This window comes from Etheostoma spectabile, chromosome 2 (genome assembly GCF_008692095.1).
Source record: "Etheostoma spectabile isolate EspeVRDwgs_2016 chromosome 2, UIUC_Espe_1.0, whole genome shotgun sequence".
Lineage (NCBI taxonomy): Eukaryota > Metazoa > Chordata > Actinopteri > Perciformes > Percidae > Etheostoma > Etheostoma spectabile.
This window is the reverse complement of record NC_045734.1, coordinates 24,077,649-24,086,700: the sequence shown is the minus strand read 5'-3', so window position 1 is coordinate 24,086,700 and position 9,052 is coordinate 24,077,649. Positions and strand designations below refer to the sequence as shown.

At 40.1% G+C, this 9,052-nt stretch overlaps 1 protein-coding gene across 1 annotated transcript in view; it reads right to left on the bottom strand.

Moving 5' to 3' along the window:
• Positions 1-9,052, bottom strand: part of sdk1a (sidekick cell adhesion molecule 1a) — a 259,374-nt gene that overhangs the window by 13,635 nt on the left and 236,687 nt on the right. Inside the window, 5 exon segments of the mRNA XM_032542220.1 lie at positions 386-442; positions 939-1,077; positions 1,727-1,797; positions 1,935-2,038; positions 6,739-6,940. Of these exon segments, the coding sequence (XP_032398111.1) occupies positions 386-442; positions 939-1,077; positions 1,727-1,797; positions 1,935-2,038; positions 6,739-6,940 (573 nt within the window).

Here is a 9,052-nt window from a genome sequence, read left to right as displayed (position 1 = left end):
TGAGGAATTCTAAGTAATGACAACAACACTGTCTGCGCGTCTACATGATACAGCCCTCCGTAATCCGCAGGTGCCCATACCCCCACCCCTCCTCCACGCAGTTGCTAAAGGATTAAAACAACATGGACTCTTAATAAAAGGTAATTATCGTAACTCGAGCTTCTGCGTGGGAAAGTCACCGGATGCCACAGTCTTCTGAACATAGCCACACTGAGAAACAGAGAGAGCTGTGTGGAGCTGATAGTCTTAATTTGCTTTGTAGCAACTCACTTGACAGTGGCTTGAATGTAATGGACGTTCAGTAATATCAAAACATTACGCACTAAAGCTTTAAACATAACAATCCCAGGAGATTTACTTCCCAGGTTAATCTTAAACTACTTACGTGTCAACTCAAACTCTGTTAGCGAGGCACTGCTGACTGTCTTGAAGGTGCTCTTGGCTTTGTGAAGAGTGAGAGAAAGAACAAGGCATACGTCAACAAATGTTTGAAGTTCAGGATTAGTCCAAAATAATAAATTGTATAATGTGCAATTTTAATGCAATGCAATACAGGAAACCAAATACAAGAACAATTTTGTTTTTATTTTTATTTTCATCTCCTACGCATAGTTACAGTGTTCTCGTTATAAAATGAGTCATCTGGAGAATGTGTTTTAACCAACTCATTGAGCTAACGTTAGCTTATTTAGCTAGCTAGCTATAGCCAAATCACCATTTCAACTAGAAATGAGAGCCCTGCATTTGTCTCCCTGCCCTTGTCTGCAATCAAGGACCAATATATTCAAAAACTACTATGTAGCAAGTGCTAAAAATAACACTTTCATCACTGTAAACTGCATATGTGCGGACCAAAAAGTCTGACAGGCATAGCAACAGTTACTCAGTGAGAGTGGGGCTTAGTGAACAGTTAACATCATAGTATCAGGACTACTCACTTGTAATGAGGGCACTTGTGGTGTTGTTTTTGGTTGCCTGGACTTCTGCATTAGAAAAAGTGGAGGTATTTGCTGGGAGCTCTCTATAATACAGCCGATATCCAGTCAACACCCCGTTGATACTGTTGTCATCGGGACGCTGCAAACAAGCGCACACAGACACATAAAGAGAAGTATTACTTCTAAAAAATAAAGAATTCGGCACTGTGCTCATTTTCATTTTCTTGGTGTAGTTAGGTGACTGACAGGAAACTGGCAGGCTGGCAGAGCATTTTATCAGCATTTTATCAGCAGAGTCCACTTTAAAGGGTTGGTGGATTGGTCTGGCTGTAAAAGTGATGCTTCAGTGGGTTTGGCACTCTTGTAAAGGATGAGGAAATTGCTGGTGACTTTGTTTTTCATTGCCTCCTTCAGCTTTGACATCAGGCTAGAAGTAGTGAGAGAAGACACTTCCAGACAGAAGAGGAAGAGTGACAAGCAGTGAAGTAGCCAGGGTGTATTTACTATCTTTTCACATGTCACAGCTGCTCTAAAACCATCCCTCATTTTTTTCCTCTGTTGTTGGACATTGCTCATGTTTGCTTCTCTTGCCCTCTAACATCTCTCCTGCTAGTAAGAGTTTGAACATTTCTCTACCCAGGCCAGGAAAGTCTGTAACTCTGTCTGTCCGTTTCTCCCTCTTGACATCCCACCAATCTGTCAGTGCTGCCTTCCGACCTTTCCTGGTTCAATAAATAATAACAATTGCATCCACACACATGCAGCACAACTGTTGTATCTGCAAATACCTTCCACTGCACCAGGACTGAGGTAGTGGTTGTTGGTTTCACTGCGATGATCACTGGAGGCTCGTTAGGCACTGGAAAGAAAACACAGAGAAAGACAATGAGGAAGAAAAAGACATACAGACAGACCGATGGCTTAAGTCCATCCCTATTATGTTTTCAAATCCACATATGTCCTTGTTTTTCCTCCCCAGTGTTCCCAGTATCTCACCATCCTGCAGAGTTGTAACTGCCTCTGTCTCTTTGCTAAGGACACTGTCCCCTACATCGTTGGTGGCCAGCATCCGAAATTTGTATGACGTAAAGGGCTTCAGCCTATAGACAAAAAACACACAAAGATACACATAAGTACAAATTGACGAAAAAAAAGCTACTAAATATTGCATTCATTTGCGAGCTATTGATTTCAGCCTTACAACTCTTGCTTTCCTATAGATATCTATGCTTGTCTTCCTGTCGCCTCAGGAAAGATTCATTAAATTTAAAATTTTTGAATAGAATTCAGGCATATGTTGATGAATTTGTTCATTTAGATTGAATGCAGACTGCAGTACATCTTGCTCCATGACCCTCATGTAAGATCCACAATATGGTTTTCAATCTGATTTGATTTACTAAACCAACTGATGCATGTACTGCATCTGTAATTCAGCCAATAAAACCACAGCATTAGTTACAAAACACTTTTAAAATACCACAACCAAAGTCTTTGTGCACAACTTTAGGATATGGCAAGCTGCAGGCAACGTGTCTTGGTGTGAAAGCTTCTCAGCTCGCCTTACAAGCATCACAGTGAAAACCTTTCTCAATACTCACAATGAATTATCAAACAATGCAGTGGATGCACCAATTCACAGACTCACCAAGTCAAGTCTCATATTTTTCTTTTTACTTGAAAGATATGCCATTGCACCTCAAGGCCTTCTCTTGGCGTCGCACCCGTGTTTTATTGTTTCACAGTTTATACTTGGACTGAGTTATAAGCTCATCAGTTACCTGTAGTGACCTTTGAATTACAATAAACTATGAGAGATGCTAGACAAATAAAGTTTAATTTGATTAGTAACGTAGTTAAGGTGAGATGTCTGCATACTGAGGACAACAGGGAAGGTCATAGTTAGTTCATATAGCAGGTAATTTATAAGAATGTAATTACAATAGGGGTGTCCCTGACTAGGAATTTACATAGTGGAATCTGATTGGTCAAATCTTTCCTATTTATTGTTAATTGATCCATAATCTGATTTGAAACATTGGCTTCCATTTTTTCCACACAGACAAAACAGCTGAAACAGGCCGGCCCTGTGAGGTGCCCCCCTCAGTGTAATGCATCTACAAAAAGATAGCAAAAACAACACAATTATTGGCCAAAATGATGTGACTATTGCTTAGCTTATGTTCCAGAACAATGTACATTGTTTGTTGTGGGTAGGAGGTGCGTATGTCGGTGGGGCGCTGTCCATACTGAAACAGAGTGGACTGACTGCTTGCTTTTCGGGGTTGTAAATCAAACTTTCATCAATCATTCCATTTCCCCCCATTGTACAGTAGCAATCCACAGACAGAAAGAAAAGGACAGGGAAGGGAAGGGACAGTCAACAAGTGAGGGAGCTGCAAGCCACAAACAGCTGTTTTTAAGCTCCCTCCTGCTGATTTCTGAAAATCATTCATAAATTAAAAAAGGTTTAGTATTCTGCTAGTGCTACATGGTGAATTATTGGGAGAAACTAAGCAATTCTATGTAAAATCAGACATTCAGCACCCTCATTCCTGCCAACAGCAAATGTGAGTTTGGAAGTGAGGGTCCTAAGATCAAATTGTCAAAAAGTCAATTAATCACAGAAAATGCCAAGGCTTTGAAGTACTTGGTGAAAGTTTCATTGAAAACAGAGATGTTTCATTCCACTTTAGGTTTCTCACTGTAAAACCTTAAAACACATTAATGCAAGATGCAAACAATACAATTCCCTGCACATGAAAAACATTAAAACATTGCTCTATTGCACCACAAGTGGTCAAACACTCAATTGGGTGTCTTTAAAACTAAGGGAATACCTTCCTCCAAAACCATATTCTCTACCAACCACCCTCTCACAGACATATTTTTGCTCTTTCAGTGGCCTTTGAAGAGCAGATATGGTCTTGAATAATAATCAATCTTACACCTTTCCTAATTGTCTCCCCTGCCAAAGTATTCCTACTGTCATATTACCACAACATTGTATCTGCATTTCTCCTCTGTGCAAGGTGAATGCATTAATAAGCACAGAATAACAATTTACATCAGTCATTTTGAAAACACACTTTACTCAAGAGCCACTTACAATCAGCTTGAATGAACAGGCACCCATTGTAAGGGACAAATACGTAGTGTGTTATAGCATGCTAATAGTTTAATGTACCCTCTACTGCACACCACTGGAAATTTAAAAAGGACAGTCGGTGGCAAAACAGTCACTTTCCCCAATTCATATTGGTCTAACCTAATTATTAACAAGAGCTAACAGGAGCAATGTAATCATTTGTAACAAGAACTTGAGAACTGCTTAAGTGTCCTTATGTATAATAATGAGCTGGGTCCAATAGGGACAAGAAAAGGCTCTTTGGGGTGGTGGGTATCGTAGGAAAAGGACATCAAAGACACCAAGTTAAAAGAGGGGGAGGTATCGACAGCACTGGGACAATGGTAAGGACAGTGTTTGAAAATGTGTGTATGCTGTACGTGTGTGTCTATGTGTGCATCAGCCTGGGGACTTCAATGTTCTGGTTCCAAAGATGTCTCTGTGGTAAACAACAATTAAGGATGGATAACAAGTATGAGTGTTTGGAGATGTAAGCTAATTCCTCCACCCAGTGCTGTATTGAGAGCATTCAGTAATAGAATGAGCTCGAAAATGGCATCAAAACAACAACAGCAGCACCACCATCGTGTCAGACAGACTCTCCCTGCGGCAGGTTGAAACAGGCTGATGCAGACCCACTGAGAGAACACTCTTGAGCATCTCAAATAGCTCTGTCATAGCTCGCAAGAAGCACACACAAACAGCCACGAAGCGAAAGACACATACACAAACGCAACACAAACGATACAAAAGTAAAGACTCGTCATGGTTCTGCCATCAGGCTTTCGAGTCTGACCATCATTACCTGCTGCCATAATGACAGTCTCAACAGGAAGAAGAGGATGGAGGGATAAAGAAAGAGTGATGGAAAAGAGAGACACTGATGAGTGCATGTGAATAAAGGAAAAAAAGCATGCTTTATGGTTTTTGAAAGCATTAGCTGTTGATGGATGGATTGAGGGAGGAAGAGAGGGTAGGAGGTGGTGACAACAAGAGGGATGACAAAAATAGAAGAAAAGAAAAACGGCTGTAGGGAGAAACTATGAACAAACTGCACACACGAACCTGAAAGCATGGAGGCAAAGTGGGAAAAAGGTACGAAGAGAAAAAGACAAAGAGCACTTCCTGCTGCGCCTGTGTGATTAGGTGACTGAGATCCTTTAGTTTCTGCTGGGATTATGATTACTCTGCTATCTCTGGTCTTAATTTTTTTTTTTGCTCCACAAACCTTTTTGGTACTTCATGTGCTAAATAAATAAACCATTTCCTTCTGTGTTCTTATTCTCTTTTGTTTACTTTGAGAATTTACAGCATCCCCCTTTTCTATGTCCACTCTTCTTCTCCCAAAGGAAGCATAAACATTACACGATTTTTAATGACTAGCATGTCATACTGTATAAAATTCCCATGTTAGGACTCTGTAAGAAAGCAAAAAAACAGTATTGTGGAATTATCATTCCTGTTTTTTTCAAGAATGCTTAAGATGGCCTACTTGATTATTAGGTAACCCCTGCACCACCTTAGATACTGTTGCTATGCCTGTCAAGCTTTCCGTTCATGCATGGCACACAGTTTGCAGTTTACACGGTGGCAGCTTTTCTTCATATTCTTTCTGATATTTTTAACCAATGAATCCTTGATTTTAGACAGTGGTGGACAACCAACAACCATCAATTTTGTTGGCTGAAAATTCAAGTGTTGCTGCAGTTTTAATGATTGGTAGCGAGATAGCCAGTGATGCTAATAATAGCGCCATCAGTAGGTTAAATTGCTTGAGTTGAAATATGTTTTTTCCGATCCTTTTTGTTCTGACTTGAGGCGGCAGTCACAGGAATTTTCAGAACGATCAGTCCAACACCACAAGAATGCAGCAAATATCTCAGGTAACCTCGCTAGAGTTTCTGCACGGGTTATAAACTTTAAGGCTGTCCTTGACTAAAGAAATTCTTAGTTGACTAACACTCATATGATTTTGTTGACTAATCGATTAGTTGATTTAATCGACAGATCAGATCAGATTAGTGCGCTTTCAGGGGTCAGTAAGACAAGAAAGGTCCAATATAAATGCAGTCTATTTAATATTTGTAAAAGTGATTTTCTCCACAAAGAATCATGCAAAAGCATCATTATGGGTGGGTGGATCAATGGGAAAATGTGAGTGGGGAAAAAATGTTTACAGACTTTGAACTTGTACCAACAATGTCACCAATAAAAACTAATTATTTAAAAAAAAATAACCACCACTATGAATCTTGCGTTTAAACGTTTCTTGGAAATAAATCAATCAGCATGAAAAAGCATTAAAAATGACTAATCAACTAAAGAAATCTTAGTCGACTAAGACCAAAAGCACCAATAAGTCGACTGAACAACTAAGAGGGGGCAGCCCAAGTAAACTTCCCCAAATCCAATAAAGAGCAGGACAGACATATGATAGCATCCAGATCCAGCTTCCACAAAGTGGGGAACTGCTAGACAGAGAATGTGCGGTTGTGAATGGAGCTTTTTATAATGTAACCTGTAACCTAAAGTATGAAAGCCTTCATGGGTTATTACAGTAGGTAGTAAGGTAGTTAGCCAGTACTGCTAAGCTATGATTAGACAATTACTACACTGTCGACTCACATGCAGATATGTGTGTGTATATGACTGTACATATGTCCATATGTGTACCTGTCAATGGTCCAGGTGGTCACGTTGTGCGGGATGTCAGCGGTGTGTGTGTTCCAGTCCCCACTGGGCAGCTCTTTGACCTGCACAGTGAAGTACCTCAGCGGGGAGGACCCTGTGCCACCCGTCACCCAATGGAGGCGGAGATGGCGAGATTCAACCCCATCCTGAGGAACAACCAACTTCCTGGGTGGTTGGGGACGCTCTGTGGATAAGGTGAAGATGGGGAATTAGGCATAGCAGAGATGAAACGGGAAGAAAGAGTGAAGAAAAAAAGGATAGGAATGGGAGTTAAAGTGGAAGCAGGAGAGAGCAACAAATGAACTGTCTTGAGCAATTTGGTAAATGTATCTGGTTGATACATCATAGACATTTATTCATTCAAAGATCAGGTCAATCAGTAGTTTATTGTTACGACTGTGTTACGACTGTGTTATGACAAACCAGTACGTACATTGATGTGTTTCTCTTTTGTGTATTTTTTTAAATAGTTTTAGATATACAGTGGGGTCTCACATTACAGGACAGAGAACTGCACATTACCATAAATCAACAAGGTGCTGGAAGCAAAAAAAAATGTAAAAAATTCCAAAATATCTAACACATATTTCCATCGCAAATGTGTTACAAGCCTCCAGATCAGCTTTAATGCTCAGCAATATCATGTGTGTGTATGTGTGTGTGTGTGTTTGGGGAGCAACACTGCAGTGAGAAGACAAACTGGAGACAGAACGGCTTCTCTTAACAGCATAAATATGTTTTTCAAATTGTCAGATATTTAGAGGTAGAAACATATTTTGACTACTAGACAAAACTTTAAGTTAGTTTACAAATTTTAGCCAGACTTTTATTACAATTATATTGAATACAGGACCCATTGCTACCTGTGATAATCTGTCCTTTTGTCTGCTCTGCTTTCACAGTTATACGGTGATACGTGTAAGTCATACACATTCAAATGCCTATGTGTAAAAAGCCTATTACAGATATCACTACGCATATACATGGCCACTCAATTAGTTCTCTAAAGTAGAAATCTAGCTGGGGAAATCTCATATATATGGCAAGAAATCAGCTGTAACCAGGATATTTAAATGCATGTAAATGTGCTGAGTGCCCTGTACAGAAACATCTGCATTCAATATGTTTCTCCACTCATCAATTCTAGTTTTCCTTCACTTTGCCTGCTATCTGTAGCTATAAATGTTGAAATTGACACCTGGACATATTGAGACTATCATGGACCATATGTTGCAAATACCTTGTAACACAGGACAATGGCAGCCTACAGTTACGTCACATATGCATTAGTGTGACTGTTGCAATGCATACATATGTTTGAATGAAACAAGACATCTAAGCTCTGCAGCATCAAAGAAACAATTTTTCAACGGATTGCTGGTGTGTGTGTTTGTATTTGTCTGTGTCCTCTTTATTTAATTAGAAGATAAAAGATGACTCTGGGATTTGGTATCTGTGTTGGCAAAAGCTGTGAGATTAGTCGATGTGTGTACACATGCACGCACAGACACCCACCTACACACAGACACCCACCTACACACACACACACACACTAGCACACGCACGCACGCGCACACACACACACGGTTGGGGGGCATAACTGTTTAATTTCAGGGGCATCAGATTATCGATTAAGTCTGAAAATTAAAGCATTATCGATTCTCTCTGAAGTTTAATTAATCTGCACTTGTGTTCTCACACATATGCATAAGCACAGTCTCTCTCTCTCTCTCTCTCTCTCACACGCACACAAAAACACACACACACGCGCAGGCTTGCCTTCCTTCAGTCACCCTTATCACAAGTAATTTTAGTAAAATCTGTTTGACTCCCTTCTTCCCTCGCGCCCTATTCTTCATTCCCTTCAAGACTTGACTATTCTCTCCCTCTTTTGTTTCCCTGATACCATCTGTGTCTCCCTGTCTGTTCTCTTGTTCCATTCCAGAGTTAAGATCATGTTCTGATAATAAACTCATAATTGTCAGAACAAGTGCTGCCCTTACATGACTGTTTACTGCTATGAAAGTGAGAGGAGTGTGGTAGAAGAGAAATTATTGTAAAAGAAAGAAGAGATGGTGTTGGAACTGGAAGAGAAAAAATATATGGTTTTAGGGGAATAAATTCTGTTAAATCTGCTATTGTACAGTATGTTGTCCATTACCTTACCATTATCCCCCTCTTGGAGACAGACATCAGCAAAGATAAATCTCTCATGTTGTGTTTATTCATCCTCGTGCACACAGCTTCACACACTCACTCACTCACACACACACACACACACACACACAGACACACA